At 34.8% G+C, this 17455-nt stretch overlaps 1 protein-coding gene across 5 annotated transcripts in view; it reads right to left on the reverse strand.

Moving 5' to 3' along the window:
* Positions 1-17455, reverse strand: part of MAGI3 (membrane associated guanylate kinase, WW and PDZ domain containing 3) — a 321693-nt gene that overhangs the window by 67141 nt on the left and 237097 nt on the right. For 3 of the 5 annotated variants that reach the window (XM_077119814.1, XM_077119816.1, XM_077119817.1), the window contains 3 exons: positions 16964-17173; positions 4733-4910; positions 1624-1703 (listed from right to left, as the gene is read on the reverse strand). In XM_077119814.1, coding sequence (XP_076975929.1) covers positions 1624-1703; positions 4733-4910; positions 16964-17173 — 468 coding nt within the window. The remainder of the gene's footprint in view (positions 1-1623; positions 1704-4732; positions 4911-16963; positions 17174-17455) is intronic. The other 2 variants (XM_077119815.1, XM_077119818.1) reach the window with 1 other exon arrangement.

The following is a 17455-nucleotide window of genomic DNA, read 5'->3' on the forward strand; positions in this document are numbered from 1 at the left end:
ATATTATTATAAGTATCCTATTAATAATAGTCCATAGTTTATATTAGAGTTCAGCATCTGTGTTGTATAATCCTATGCATTTTTAAAATTTTTATTCTAGTAACATGCATTCAACCTGAAACTTATCCTTTTAACCACATTCACATATATAATTCAGTGTTGTCAATTACTTTCATAATGTTGTGCTACCATCAACCACCATCTCTTACTAAAACTTTTTCATCACCCCAAACAGAAACTCTGTACCAATTAAGTGTCAACTCCCCATTTTCTAGCCCCAACCCAGCCCCTGATAACCTGCACTCCAGAATCTGGCTCTATGAATTTGCATATGCTCATCATTTCATATCAACGAGATTATACAGGATTGGCCTATTGTGTCTGGGTTATTTCACTCAACGTGATGTCCTCAAGGTTCATCCATGTTGTCGCTGTAAATAATGCCGTAATGAACATCAGTGTACAACTATCTGTTCAAGTCCCTGCTTTCAATTCTTTTGGGTATAGTCCTAGAAGTGGAATTGCTGCATCATATAATTCTATATTTAATTTTCTGAGGAACCACCAAGTTGTTTTCACAGCAGTGGCACCATTTTACATTCCCACTAACAATGAATGAGTGTTTCTATTTTTTCACATCCTTGCCAAAACTATATACCATTTTTTAAAAAATAATACCCATCCTAGTAGGTGAAATAGAATCTCACTGTGGTTTTGATTTGCATTTCCCTAGTGGCTAATAATGTTGAGCATCTTTACATGTGCTTTATTGGCCATTTGTGTATCTTCTTTAGAGAAATGACTATCCAAGTCTTATGCCCATTTTTAAATTGGGCTGTCTGTCTTAATCCTGCTTAATTTTTATTAATAGATTGGAATTCATTACAAGAAGGTGTGTCTTGAACCTCTTTCTAAGTGACATTTTTTTCAACCAAAGTAAATCGTTTTTGACAGGTGATACAAAACACATGCAGATTTTATTCACTATACACCATGTTCAAGAAGGCACAACAAACTGTTTGAGGTGAAGTAAATTCTATACTTACTTGCAAGACTATAATATGAAATAGAACCTGCAATATATAAGCCAGACAAGTTTACTAAATGATGATCCTTAATGAAATAATTTTTCCACTAATTAAAATTTTTTTTGTGGTGTATATTAGAGACTTGTACTTATTTTCTGCTGTGACTCAAATAGTTAAGGACTGACAATAGATATGAGCCTATCTATCTTAATGTATAATAAATATATATTTGAAGGTTGAAAAGATCTAATGACCTATCCTGTGATTGAAAATATGTCTAATTTATTAAAATATTTATTTAGAATTTAAGAAGTTTGACATATGTCAAAGAATAGGCGCATTTATTTTTATTAAATGCTTTTTTTTTAATTGAATTTAATTGTATGATCCTCTAAGGACAGCAATGAAATCTGTCTTATATAATTAGATGCAAAGACATAATTACCATAGTCAGTTGATTATGATATCCAACCACTGCTTCTGTGCTTATCCATATTATGGCTTATTTGGGGTTTGGAAAATTGATTATCTTAGCAAGAAGAATAAGAAGGGAGTAAGAGAATAAGTATAGTATAAAAGGGTCCTGAATCTCTACCTCCATCTTCACAGTCTTCGGGGGCTTTGGCTTTCTTACAAAGACGAGGATCCAACCAGGTGGTTGTCTTGGTATTATGACTGTGGAATAAAGATCTCAATTAGAAATGGTAAAATAAAGAGGGAGAAAATTATTTCAAAAGCAAAGATTAAAAGTAACTAGAAGGTATATGTGTTTGAACATTCATCTTCTACAGGCTCCCTTTGTATACCTCACATTCAATAATCCTATTGCTCTCAGTTGTGTCACTTCAAAACTGCGATATAGGAAAGGTAATGCTAGGGGCACTAATTTGAGAATGAAGGTCCTAAAGAAGGGATAAAACATCTAGTACAGAACAACAGACACTTATTTAAGCAGTCAAAACGTTTCAAAGGGTACGCACATAGCCATACACTGTGCACTACCTAGTGGAAAAAATTGCATTGAAAGCCTTGTTTGTTTGCTTGCTGGATTCCTTCCACTTTTTCTTTTAAAAAAATTCTATGTTTTTTTGAGTACACTCATGCGTATACACGCTGCTGAGGGCTGGGGGTATAGATATGAAAAATAAGACAGAGCCCTCACCCTCACAGAATATTATGTTAAAGAAATCTTTTCAAAATAAAATAGAATAAAAAGTGGCTGTTTGTGCAACATGCAAGTAAAAATGATGGGTATAATTAAATTTGTGTCTACAACACTAAGGTTTCACCAGCATGGACCATATATTTAACAGAGAAAAAAAAAAACAGAACAAAGAGAATTAAACACCCTCTGTTCCCACACCCCTTTTTTATGAAGTAAGCCAAAGACACTTTCAGAAAGCAATGTCTGTTTAATTAATTATAGGTCATGGTCAGCTAACTTCAGACTGGGTTATCATGAAATAGATACCATGTTAAAACTGTCACATTATTGCCTAGACCGTGTTAGTTGAAAATATGAGGGTATTAAAGAAAACAACATGGAAGAAAATGTACAGGAAGGTGACAAAATATAAATTAAAGTTATTATCAAAGTAGTGTGAAAAAAGTAATTAATGTGAATAAATTATGTCTCCTTCCTGCCTTTAATATGAGATGAATTTACTAATCTCTACCCTGACTACTCTAGGCAATGAAGTTGGTAGTGTCAGAGAATTAAACCTTTCTATGCCTTTTCTAACCCCTGAGCTAGTTACAGAGCTCCACAGTCACTTCTCACACATGGCCAGACAGAATACTACTTGGTAGACTATGGCAGAAATACTTGTTTTGTATGCTAATGGTTAATCACTGGAGGAGAAATTGTAGTCGTTTCCAGAAAGTCTATATTACCCATACTGTCAGAGATATACTCTCCCCAAGCTAAAACAAATCACATCAACTTTAGCAAAATGAAATGACCAGGACTTCAAAGATGCCTAGGAGCAATCAGATTGACAGAAAAGCAAAATCATGGAAATATCTTGCTAAACCAAAATGAAAATTCTTACTTGAGAAAAGATTAACTTTGGTTTCAATGATTCAAAATTTTATTCCTAAATTAGCAGATGCGGGCAATTCCCAGGGAGTTTATTCAATATTTACCAAGGTAATGAAATCTATAGGGGCTATACCCAAAACATAATAACTAAAGATTATTGAGCTATATTAATATTCTATTCATACACCTGCATGTTTTAAAAGCATCAAAAACACAGATAAAACATGTTAGCTATAACAAGCAAATAAGCTTTATCTAGCAGCAGATAATATTCAACTATAAGGACAGCTATTTTATAAGTCCCTTTCCCCCTTATAATTGACTAACTTTTTCTTTTGCAGGGTAAAATGCTGACAGATTCAGTGTCTCTTAAGCCATTTCTAACGGTATTCTAAAGTAGTCATTTCTAATGACTCTACATCTTACTTAGGGTTCAGTTCTAAAGTCAGCATGAAAGTTAAAAGTCTTCTATCAAAATTACCCTTGAAAAACTCCTCAAATTGTGCACAGAGAAGAATATACCTGGTTTTGTATATTTTGTACAGTCCAGTCATTACTGTTTATAGAAATTTATAATGCAATCAATAGAGTAACATATATGATAAAAAGAATATCATATACACAAACATCTATGTCTTTTAAACACTGGAATCTCACTTAGTACAGCAAGATGCTCATTCTAAGAGAAACATGCAGATTAGGACCAATTGAAAGAACAGAGTCAAGTCCCTTACCCCTAATTTCTGAGTGCATGTTCTTTGAGTATAGTCCTTAAAATTATTTTAATGGTTATTTGCTGTTATATTCTGTAACTTTATTATATTAATATTCTACCCCCAAGAAAATTAACTGAAGATGAGAATAATAGCTATAGAAGAATATACAAATTCTTCATAATGAAACTTTCAATAAATTACTTATATAATAGTATTCTTTGGTACAAACAACATACAATTTTAGGTTGAGCTAATACATGTGGTATTCAATATCTCTATAAATAACATATTTATAATACTTTTCCATAAAGGAGGTTTTGTGTGAATTTATACTGTATGAATCACTCTAAGGATCAAAGCTATTTCTCCTATATTATTTAGCATATTTATAGTGCTTTCCCATAAAGATAGTTTTGTGCATATGTGCATGAACTTATATTGTACAAATCATTCTAAGGATCAAAGATATTTCTCCTATATTATTTAACTATATTGACTGAATATATCAAACACAAACTTCAGGACTGAAAAAACTGAGTTTGGATAATAAAAATATGCCTCTCCCAAACAATTTTAATCTTGAACATGTTCATTAAACAAGACAATTTACCAAAAAGCTAGGGAAAAAAAAGGCAAAGCAAAACATCCTTTATTCCTTACATTTTTCATTACAGTGATAAACCTGTTTTTAATCTTCCTGCTTTTATAAAATGAAAGGCCAAATACACTATTCCTTTATCTAAGTCAAATAATAATAAAATGGCATGCAGGGAAATAATCATATTAAGAATCAACCATAATGTGTATGAAAAATATTTTTAAAGAAAGAAAAAGACAAGGAAGCCATGCAAAATAGGCATATCTCCAAAGTAAGGTTAACAACACAACAAAAAAGACAAACTTCGAGGCGTCATGGCACATTAGAAGAGACACAGACTTCTGCTTACTCAATGAAGTAGATCATCCCCGCGTCAGTGTAGGCCATCTCCCAGTTTTGAGGCAGCGGTTCCAGATTCTCATCTCTCATCATATAATTTCTAAAGTCCATGGAACTATTTGTTTGGTTATAACTCGGGACAGTCTTCATCCAGTCAGATGATTCAGAATGCCTCTCTCTGTTTTCTGCTATTGTTCAAAACAGAACAGCATGAAAAGTACAAAAAGTAACAATTGCCTTCATACTGCCCTCCTGCCTTTGTTTCAAACAAAAGGACAAATACTTATTGCAAATTTCCTTGTCTATTATGTCCATATTCTGCTACAATCTTCAAGATGCAAAATAAACATAATTGAATTTTCTTCATTTGTTAAGCAGCAGCCTGGGAAAGAAGGGTAAAAGACCCTAGAACCAATTCCATACGTAACACCAACAACATGCAACAGCAGCACTTACATAGTTCTCTTTACATGTCAGGCTCCATTTTAAGCATTTTACTTATACTACCTCATACAACCCTCACAACGACTCCATGAGTATACATTATTATTAACCCATTTTTATAGAGGGTTAATTTTTACTAATAATTTTAAACTAAGGAACAGAGAGGTAAAGTTAACATCTCAGGTTACAAAGCTAGTAAACAACAATGCCAGAATTCTAATCTCAGTGGTCTGCTATGCCAAGCTGCTGTGGACACACCTATACAGGCCTTTGAAGAATTCTAATTTTAAAAATACATACTTAATAGACTTCTTGTGGTTAAAGATAACTTTCTGGTTATAGGCTGCTAAAAAGTCCTTTTAGAGTTCCAAAATCCATAATGTAGGTTAGAATACTAAAATTTGGCAACTACATAAGGAGTTCCCAATTGTTGCACTTTAAACTGTTTCTAGAACCTGATAGCTGCTACATTATATTGTTATAACCACTGAAAACTGCAGGGAATGCCTCATAATCAGAGAATCTTTAAATTTATCTTAGATATCATTAGATTTCATTATGTGTGGTACTTCAACTCCAACGATCCTTTGCCCAACTAAATCTTATAATCCATTAACACTACTCCTTACTACCTTTCACTGTTTCCCTCCCTCATGCCCTCGCCATGCCCTCATTACCTTGCTTAGCCAGCGTATGTTCACATGATCAGTCATTACAATCACTCCCTTGTAAGAACCTTTGCTTCCCTTACCCCGCCCTCACTTCATCATACTTGTCTGCTTAGATCCCACCCTCTACCTACTCCATACCAGCACCTATGCAGCTGCACATGAACAACATTAAGTGGCCTCACTTTAAATTCATGATCAGTAACCTCAAAGTAAGCATTTAATGATATATGGCAATTATAGTACATTTCTTCAATCCATTCATTCTTACACTCTCCTAGATAAACTATTTCATACCTTCCTTCTCCTCAAATCTATTACTACTACTTCCTATACCTATTTTCATTTGATGACCTTGCTTTCCATTTCATTAGGAAAACAGAAGCAAGCAGAAGAGAATTTTCACAAGATCCCATTATCACGTCTGCACAGCAACTGTGAGTACTCACTCTACCTTCTGTTATTATAGAAGAACTGTGCTTCTAGCTAAGGCTAACACCACAATTATGAATTATATCTCATTCCCTCTTGCCTACAGCAATTCTCTCACTCTTTCTCTTGCATCATGAATCTTCCTTATCTGGGAGATTATTTCCATGTATTTTCACTTAAAACATGTTATTTCCCTTTTCTTTAAAAAGAAAAACAATTCTCTTTTCCCTCTAGCAGCCAACCAATCCTTCTGCTCTTTACACCAAAACCTCCTTGAAAGAATCTATTCTTGCTATCTCTACTCCTACCTTCCACTCTTTCAATTCTTTGTGGAACCATTCCAATAAGGCTTTTGACTTCCCACCAATAAAACAGTTCTCATCAAGGTCACCAATGACTTCCACATTGCTAAATCCAATGATCAGTTCTGAGACTGTATCTTACTTGAGTTATCAGCAGCATTTGACATAATCACTCTCTTCTTTGAAAGACTCTTTCCCTGGCTTCCAGGGCACTCCACTCTCCTGATGTTCCTCCTATCTCACTGGCTCTTCTCACCTGCCTGACTCCCACATTACATGCTTTCTCAGAGTTCAGTCTTTGGACCTTTCCTCTTCTCTTCCTATACTCAGCTACCTGATTATCTCATCCATTCTCACTGCTCTCCAAGTTATAAGCTGATGATGTCCAAACATCTACCTTCAAACCAGAACTTAGACTATTAAAGCTAACTTTGAACATTTTAATTTGGATGGCTGATGGTCATCTCAAACTTAAAATCTCAAGTTGAGTTCCTAATATCCTTCTTCCCAACTCAAATCTTCTCCTCTAGTATTCTTTCTTAACTAAGTAAATACAAGCCGATTGTGCTGGTTTGAAACTGTTATGTATGCCAGTAAAGGCCAAGATCTTTTAATCCATTCCTGTGAGTGAAGATCTATTGTGATGGGGCCTTTTGGTTAGGCTATTTCAATTTGAGATGTGACCCACCCCATTCAAGGAGGGTCGTAATACTTTTTACTGGAGTCTTTTCTGAGAGGATAAAAGACAGAAAAAAAGAAGGAAAAAAAACCCAAAAAACCAGAGAGCATGGAGAGAAAAGCCCTGTAGGTGCTAAGAGAGGACCCACAGAAGCTCAGAGAGGTGGCCACTGGAACCAGGAGCTGAAAGCACTGGATCCCAGAAGCAAAGGACAGCAGGCACTGGCCATGTGCCTTGCTATCTGATAGAGGAATCCCAGATGCCAGCATCTTCACAGACGGTATCTTTCTCTTGATGCCTTAACTTGGACATTTTCACAGCCTTAGAATTGTAAATTTGTAAACTAATAAATCTCCATTGTAAAAGCCAACCCATTTCTGGTACATTGCATTCTAGCAGCTGTAGCAAGCCGAAACACCCTTCTTCCAGTTGGTCAAAACCCTTAGAGCCATCTTTGACTCTGCTCTCTCAAACCTTCTATCCAATCAGTCAGCAAACATTGGCTCAGGCCACTAATTACCACCTCCCATGCTTTCATCTGGTCCAAACCACCATTTCCTGTTTAAATTATTGGAACAGCCTCCTAACCTAGTATCCCTGCTTATGCCTATACCCTCCTCCTGTCTAGCTTCAATGCAGTAGCCAGAATAAGCCTGTCAAAACATGTCATATCATGTTATTCTTCTCCACAAAATCTTGTAATAGCTTCCCATCTCAGGATAAAAATAAAAAATTTTCAATAACCTTTAAGAGCCTATATAATATGCACATAACCATCATTATCTGACTGACCTCATTAGTTACTATTCTACTCCCCTTCCATCACTCTGCTCCAACCAAACTGGTTTCTTTGCTGTTTTTAGCTGTTGTTGTTTTAATACTCCAGGCATGCTCCCACTTCAAGGTATTTGTTCTTATAGTTCCCACTGGCTGAAATGTCTTCCCTCTGGTATTAAGGATTTACTTCCTTACTTCTTTCAGAGACTACTTCCCAGTGAGGATTTTTCTGCCACTCTACCTAAAATTGCAAACCACCGAACTAACTGCCTTGGCTACCAACACTTCTTATTCTCTTCCTCTGCTTTATTTTTCTCTTCAGCACCATCTAACACACAAATAAATAATACATATTATTTATTTATATAGAATAGCTTCTGATTCTCCTACTAGAAGATAAGCTTTACAAGTTCAGGGGTCTTTGTCTATTTTGTTCACTGCTATATTCACAACAGCTGGAACAATTTCTAGCCCTAAGAAGTTCAGCAAGTGCTGAATAAATATTTGTTGAATGAATAAATGAATGAAACATTTGAATTTTTTAAATAATTTCAAATATAATCAATATAGATTACCTTTGTTAATGGAAGACAACAGTCTGAATAACATAAAAATGTCATTTTTATTTGGAAATGTTTTTAGGACATTACATTACAAAACTTTTTTTTTGTAATTGCATTTATATACATCATATTTCATGTTCTAAGCGTCACAAATAGCACTCTAAATGCATTCATTCATTCAACAAATACTCAAATTATTACTATGATAGGCACATCTAGAAACGTGTAATTCTTCCTTATTAATCTACCCGCTCAGACTTTTCAGTTCTTCACCACATTGTCTCTCAGACTCTTAGGTATATAATTGTAAATACTAACTCAAACCTTTCTCTAAGCAAAAAAGTAATTAAATAAATAACTTAAAATGGTCTTTGTTCTATTTGTTGTTGTTGTTGTTTCGTTGTTTTAAGCCACTAAGTTTATTGCTCTGGCAGCAAGAAAAAACGAAAACAGTATAGTTGAGGAAAACAACCCTTTCAAAAGATTCACCATCCTTCCCACACCACATGAATGGAAATCATCTATTTCAAACCCATGGACAGCAATTTTTAATTCTATTATGTCTACAAATCTACTTAACTTTTTAAGTAAGTCATATCTTTTAAGATCAAGTACTGGATGACTATCAATTTTGTGAGTTTGGGATTATTTTTCTTTTTCAACTTTCTTTAGTGTACAGTACAACATATATACAAAAAAGCAATAGTTTTCAAAGCAACCTTCAAAAAGTGGTTAAAGGACAGATGCCAGAGTTTGTCATAGGCTACCATACGATCCTCTCATATTTTTCCTTCTAGCTGCTCTAGAATACAGGAGGCTAGAGGGCTTAAATCCTTTTTATCATCACAATCGAATTTTTTTTCTTTCTTTTTCTGTGAACGATAACATATATACAAAAAAGCTATAAATTTCAAAGCACAGCACCACACTTAGTTGTAGAACATATTTCAGACTTTGACTTGGGTTACAATTTCACAATCTTAGGTTTTTACTTCTAGCTGCTCTAAAATACCGGAGACTAAAAGAGATATCAATTTAATGATTCAGCATTCATATTCATTTGCTAAGTCCTATCTTCTATGTATAATTCCACCATCACCTTTGATCTTTCCATACCTCTCTTTGGGGTTGTTTGGACTATGGCAATTCTAAATTTTTCCCATTGGAAGGGTCAGTCACTAATATGGGGTAAGGAGATGGAATTATCTGATGTTCCAGAGAGGCTGGGCTAGGTTTCAGGGACCAGGGACCCATCTGGAGGTTGTAGGTTTCTGGAAAGTTAATCTAGTGCCTGGAACCCTTGTGGAATCTTATGTATTGCCCTAGGGGTTCTTTAAGATTGGCTGGAATGGTCCTGGTTGAGGAATGGCAGGTTCTGACAGGTAATAAGGTCTACCTGAAGCTTGTGTAAGTGCAACCCCAGAACAGCCTCTTACTCTATCTGAACTCTCTCTGCCACTGATACTTTATTAATTACACTTCTTTTCCCCCTTTTGGTCAGGATGGAATTGTTGATCCCATGGTGCAGATCTGGATTCATCCCTGGGAGTCCTCTCCCACATTGCCAGGAAGACTTTTATCCCTGGATGTCATGTCCCACTTAGTGGGGAGGGCAATGATTTCACTTGCAGAGTTGGGCTTAGAGAGAATGAGGCCACATCTGAGCAACATCAAAAGTCCTCCAGAAGGACCTCTTAGGCATGCCCATAGGTAGTCTAAGCTTCTCTACCACCTACATAACCTTCAGAAGAGTAAGCCTCATGATCAGGGCATGGCCTATTGATTTGGGTATCCCTAAGGTTTGACACAGTATCAAGGGATTCCCTGATAGTAAGGTTTAATAGTTCCATAGTCTTTCTTCCCTCCTTCAGGGGACTTTGACAATACTTTTTGATTATCTGTTTAATACCTTCTAGGATGTCTCCAGGCATTACAGTAATCTATTCAGGATTAAAGGACCTCTTTTTTATTCTGTGCTTCAGTTGTTCAAATGAGCTATACAAATAGGTTGAATTAGATTATGCACTACAGAAAATTTCAGTTCCAGATCAAATGAACCTTTCTTCCATTGGTCTCAAAGAGTATGTGTGGTTCTAAAATATACACACTGTCTTCCTTACCCCTATGTTCTGAATAACTTTAACCCCAACCTGTTCAGTTTTGTTCTTATCTCTAAATATCAGGTTATATATAAAAAACAGCCTCTCAAAAATCCAGAAATAATAATCACCACTCCAGACTTAATGTGTCTGCTCTAAAAGCTTACAATCTAGGCCCCTGTTTTCTTCTAAGCATTTTCTAAAGGTGACCATACCATTGTTGTTTTTTTTGTTCCTGGCTTATATTGTCTCACCAAATGTCCCACATGTTCATTCACATCGTTGCATGCCTCATGACTTTGTTCCTTTTTGTAGCAGCACAACCTTTGTTCATAAGTATACACCATTGCTCACCCATCTATTTCTACATCAGCGCATCCTTCAGCCACCTGCATTCATCGGGCATCATGTAGAGGGCTCAAAGTCCACAGTCTATCAACATCTTCAATTTTAGATAATTTCATTGTTCCCAAGAGACAGAAAACCAATAAATACACCCTCACCAAATAGGAAATCTAAAACTCTTCTTAACTCTTGTCCCTCACCCTATTATTTCTTTCTGCTGTTGTTGTGGTAGTGCTGATGGTTTCCTTTTGAACATAGCTCAATGCATGCAATAGCAGTTTTCCCCCTGTACCCTGGACATAAACGCTCTTTATACAAGAATCATATATTTGAAGTAATTCTTTTGAGAACTCATTCATATTTCTAGTGTGAGTCAGTGGGACACATAGTTCTATACAATCCCTTTCAATCTTGTTCATCTTCAATATGGTAATATTACTTATAGACCCACTAGAGAATCACCTTCACTTCTATCTATTCCCTTACATTGGAGTTCAACTTCATTAGCTAAGGGTTCATCCATCTCTAGCTTCTTTGTATCTCTAAGTCCCCTATATTCTATATAACAAGCCTCTGATTTTACCTTTTCCATGGTCATAAAAGTAGAATCATACAGTATCTGTCCTTTTGTGTCTGGCTAATTTCACTGAGCATCATGTCCTCAAGGCTCATCCATCTGATCATGTGCTTCAGGATGTCATTTTGTCTCACTGCTGCATAGTAGTCCATCGTATATATTTTTGTTGACCCGCTCGTCTGTTGATGGGCATTTATTTGTTTCCATCTTTTGGTGATTGTAAATATTGCTGCTATGAACATCGGTGTGCAAATGTCTGTTTGTATTGCTGTTTTCAGCTTTTTAGGGTAAGCACCAAATAGTGCTGTTGCTGGGTCATAGGGCAACTCGATATTTAGTTTCCTAAGGAACCATCAAACAGTCTTCCATAGTGATTGCATTTTGCATTCCCACCAGCAGTGCATAAGTGTCCCAATTTCTCCACATCCTCTCCAACATCTGTAGTTTCCTGTTTGTTTAAAAGCAACCATTCTTACAGGTGTGAGGCGGTATCTCATTGTAGTCTTGATCTGCATTTCCCTTATAGCCAGTGAAAATGAGCATCTTTTCATGTGCTTTTGAGCCATATGTATTTGCTGCTCAGAAAAATGCCTATTCGTATCTTTAGCCCATTTTATAATTAGGTTGTTTGTTCTTTTGCTGTTGAGTTGTATGATTTCTTTGTGTATACAGGAAATAAAACCTTTGTCCGATATGGGATTTCCAAATATTTTCTCCCATTGAGTCTGCTGCTTCTTCACCTTTTTGAGGAAGTCTTTTGAGGTGCAGAAGCATTTGTTTTTGAGGAGTTCCCATTTATCTATTTTTTCTTTTCTTGGTTGTGCTTTGGGTGTAAAGTTTAGGAAGTTACCTCCTATTACTAGGTCTTAAAGATGTTTCCCTATATTTTCTTTTAAAAGCTTTATGGTACTAGTTCTTATATTTAGGTGTTTGATCCACTTTGAATTAATTTTTTGTATAGGGTATAAGACAGGGGTCCTCTTTCATTCTTTTGGCTACTGATACCCAGTTCTTCCATGCCCAATTATTGAAAAGACTATTTTGACCCAGTTCAGAGGATGTGGAGGGTCTTGTCAAAAATCAGTTGACCACAGATTTGGTGGTCTATTTCTGCACTCTTGATTCGATTCTATTGGTTAATGTTTCTGTCTTTGTGCCAGCACCATGCTGTTTTGACCACTGTGGCTTTCTAATAGGTTTTAAACTCAGGGAGTGTTAATCCTCCCACTTTGTTCTTCTTTTTTTAGGATGCTTTTAGCTATTTGGGGTCTCTTTCCCTTCCAAATGAATTTGGTAGTTAGCTTTTCCAGTTCTTCAAAGTAGGTTGTTGGAATTTTGATTGGTACTGTGTTGAATCTGTAGATCAATTTGGTCTTTGTTCAATTGAGCCACAGGTAAACAATGCCGATTCTAAACATTTTAAAGAATTTTAAAGACATATGTAAATGGTAGGATGATGTCTAGAATTTGTTTTTTTAAAACTTCACAAAAATAGAAGGGTTGTTAAGATAACACTATGAATATAATTAACAGGGATGAAATACATATCTGAATGTGGTTAAAAGGGGGAATGTTACATTGTATAATGATAAGAGAATGAAAATTAAAAAGAAAAATCCATGGAACTGCACTACATGAACAGTGAACCCTACATTAAACTATGGACTATACTTAATAGTAGGATTACAGAAATGTGCTTTCATCAATTGTAATAAACATACCACATCAATGGAAGGTGTTAACAGGGCAGTATATGGGAATCCTGTATTTTATGCATGATGGTTCTGTGAATCCAGAACTTTCATTAATTTTTTTTAAAACAGTTGCTTACAGGACAATAGTAAAAACAACAATGGCAGAAAATGGTTATTAAACCTATATGATGGTACAATAAAGGCTCATTCTATTATTTTCTCTCCTTTATTTTGTGGTTGAAATTTTCCATAATAAAAACAAATAAATACATGCACAAAAAAAATTAAGCCTGTTGGAAAAGACCTGATCTTTGAGTATAAATGTAAGAAAAATGTTTATCTCAGATATATTCATAATCCTTCAGATGATTATAAATAGAAGCCATAATTTTTATAACTTTTTTGAACAACTTGGCTGTGCTTATCAAAAGCTGTAAAATATGAATACCTTTGACCAGTTATTCTATTTTTGGGAATTTCCAATGAATTTATAATTTCCCAAGGACATACTCATGAATTTATTTACATGGATATTTGAGAGCTGTTTGTGATAGTTTAAAAAAAAAAAAAGGAGCAGCCTAAATAGTCAACAATCAAGAAATGGTTAAATAAATGTTGTCAAAGAAATATGGGAGAATACCACATAATCATTAGAAATAACATAGAATAATATTTGATAATAGGCAATTATGAAAAAAACAGGTTTCGAATGATATTTGATGGTGTTTATGTAACATCTATATCTATACGTTTAGTCTATCTATATATCTATATGTATCTATATACATGTATCTATATACTGGACCAAGATATTGACTAGCTGAGGGTATTGAGTGTCTTCCTGACTTTTCTATATATTTTATTTTCAACATGTATTCTTTTCATAATAAGATTTAAAAAAAAAAAGATTAGACCACATATTACTTTAAAAATAAGACAAAAGACAGATAAGTGATTATCTCTGTGTAATAAGATTATAGATGTCTATTCTTTTCTTTTCTGAGTCTTCCAAGTTTCATGCATTGAACATATATTGGTTTTATGTTGAGGGATGAAAGGTTAAAGGAATTGACCATATACTGCAGATTGGCAAGGAATAAGATAGGATAGGACAGAATTAATTTGAGCAAAAGAGTAATGAATTAGCACCCTTCCTTCTGTGAGGATTAGTCACCAAAAATAGAAATTCATTAATTACTACTTCAATCTGGTTTACTGAACTTGCTCTTTCCTCATTCGCATATTGGAGAATGAGCTTATTCCTCACTCACACACAGGAGACAAAAGTAGAATATGAACTTATATCATAATGAAGGTAGACTAACTTTCTGCATATTTGCTTTGCTATGAGGTGAATAGCGACTTTGTTCCTCTGGAATACTTTATAGACAGATGGTTCCATTCCTACAGGACTATTTTGCGTTCCACAAATGGATGTAGAGGCATCAGTGCCAACAGTCATGTAAAAGATTGCTGCCAAACTCAGGCAACGAGGCAAAGTTTGAGGAGAAAATTTGGAAAGTAGAGCAGGGATGGGGATTAAGGGAGCTTTTCATATTTCTTTGCATAGAGATGAAGGAAAACACTCAGCATCTTTCTATTCTTACTTTGTCTCAAATGAATGTAGAGAAATAGCTTTCTGAAGTTAAAGAATAAATATAATTAAATGAAACGCAACCAAAAAAGTATATTTATAGACAGAAAAAGTGGATAGAAATGAAAAAGCACCCAACGTATAACTCAATCTGTAAGAGTTACCTTCTTGGGAAATAAGCATGTAGGAGAAAAGTAAAAGCAATTATATGATCTATACACTTTTCTTAATAGTGTTCCAAGTAAGTGAGTAAAACAGCCATTGCTTAATGGTGAATGACTTAGGAATGGTTGTTTATATTAACATCACTTCCTGGAAAAAAGTTTAGCACTATTACATAACAAATGTTACCCTATGTGGACACATTAGCATTATTTTAGGTTAAATCTTCTGCAAGATAGAAAACAACATATAAATTGGTCTATACAAATAAATCTCTATCTATTCCCTTCCCACTCCCAACAATTTTGTGGTTTATCAAAGCAGGGATTGTAGTTCCCAAAAGCAATATACAAAGTACGTCTCGTAGCTCTGAATGGTAAGTTAACAACTACGATTAATACTTACTCAGAAAAATTCAAGGATTTCGGTGGATTGGTCAGTCTTTATTATTTTTGCATTTAAATATTCTGAATATTTTCTTTTACAAAGAAATATGTAATATATAAACTGCTTCTCTCATACTCTTGGATACACCTTTAAATATTAACATCAAAGAGTGTAACTAGCTTACATGACAAACATAAACTATGAGGATTACAGGCAGGTTTACCTCTAAGAAAATTGCAGTGACCACTGAAAGGTTCTGCATCAGGAAGTTTAAAAAGAACACTTTTCTTTTGCTTCAAATTATGACCATATAAACTACCATATTGGGACAGATTTATGGTCTCTAATCCCAGCATTCAGCATTTTAAAACGTTAGCAGACTTAATTTTGTAGGATAGCAAGGCTGTTATTAGCATGAAAAGGTTCCATGATACGATTTCCTAGCTAGTTTCAACTAGCTGTGAATTAATCTAATCCTTTAAAAACTTATTTTCGGTCTCTACAACCAAACACATTACAGTAATGTTAATTTGTTTAACATTAAACATACTAGATGGCATAACTATATAAAGTATTAGGATTATAAAACAACTCACAGTCTGGAGAGGGGCCATAAACAATAAAAGCATTAAACTAACAAATACAATATATGTAGCATATTTCAATAACTGATGAAGGACAAGAACAGGGTGTTTTGGGAAAATTACAAGGTAATAGGTTCCGCAAATTTGGGGATACAAATGAATTCATTTATTGGATCCCAACAAAATATTTTTTTAGTAACTACCAAATTACTAGTAACCGTTTTCAGTGCTAGGGACACAGCAGTGAACAAAACTAGCAAAAGTTTCAGACCTTATGAAGCTTACATGCTAGTATTTTGAAAAGAATTATTACAATTAAAAAAAAAAAAAGGCTCTGAAATTAGTTCTGCTGTAGTTCCAAGCAATCACCACACTATTTACGGATACTCAAAAGCAGAAAATTTTCCACCACCAAAATTCTGTTGGTTTTACATTTAGTGAAAAAGAAGGAGTCAAATTTGGAAATTTTGAGTGGATGGAGAATTTATATTCAAAATATTTCTAACAAAGCTCGCAAATAATTTTTACTGGTATATATCTAAGCCTTCTGTGCTCTGTTTTGATTTAAGGCTTATATCCTGAAACATCTAAATTTTCCTCATATAACGTAAGGTAGGAATTGAACTAAAAGCAAGATTCCCATAAGTCAGAATCAGAAATAAATCTCCAATATCTTTCAGGCAGCAGGGTAAAGGCATATTGTATTGTTACTAATGATGGCTTATTACTTATTTATCAAAACTACCACTTTGGGTAGCTCACTTCAGCTTAAAGGATGGTCTTTGCTTCATGTACAACTTTTAATAAAACTAGAATCCCATGCACTGTGAAAAAATGTACTACTTCTAATTCAGTATCATGGTAAAGTCAACCTAGAAAATTATCAATTACAAGTTGATCATTTATATCCATTAGAAGTTGTTTATTTACAAACCTGTACTTCCACTGCCATTGACAGCTTCCTTGTCCTCCTCTTCTTCCTCTTCGGGAAGAGAGCTATCCATTCTTTCCATCTTGCTGACAGATGTAGTTCGTTTTCTTTGGGATTCTGTGTCAAACTCATTATCAAAGAGGACTTGATCAACAGGATCTGGTTGGAAAGGGCTGTGCTCTGCTGGAGGCTTGGGAGTGCCATAGAAGTTTCCTGAAGTGGAGAAAACAGCAGCAGCTGAAAGCACTGATGTTGAGTGCAGTAAGGACATTACCTAGCGCATCTCCTTGCCCTGATTTCTTACACTGAAGTTTTTGAACATCCACCGTTGGCCCAAAGGAGACATTACTCCTTAAAAGAGGGTGGGGTAGGAGGTAGAAAAAGAGGAAAGAACTTATTATTCAAGAGCCCTTCTGCATACATTAGCTAACATTATCTAACATCTTAATACTATTTGTACTTAAGCCAGAAAACTGACTTTTTGTATACAGATTA

This window comes from Tamandua tetradactyla, chromosome 11, assembly GCF_023851605.1.
Source record: "Tamandua tetradactyla isolate mTamTet1 chromosome 11, mTamTet1.pri, whole genome shotgun sequence".
Lineage (NCBI taxonomy): Eukaryota > Metazoa > Chordata > Mammalia > Pilosa > Myrmecophagidae > Tamandua > Tamandua tetradactyla.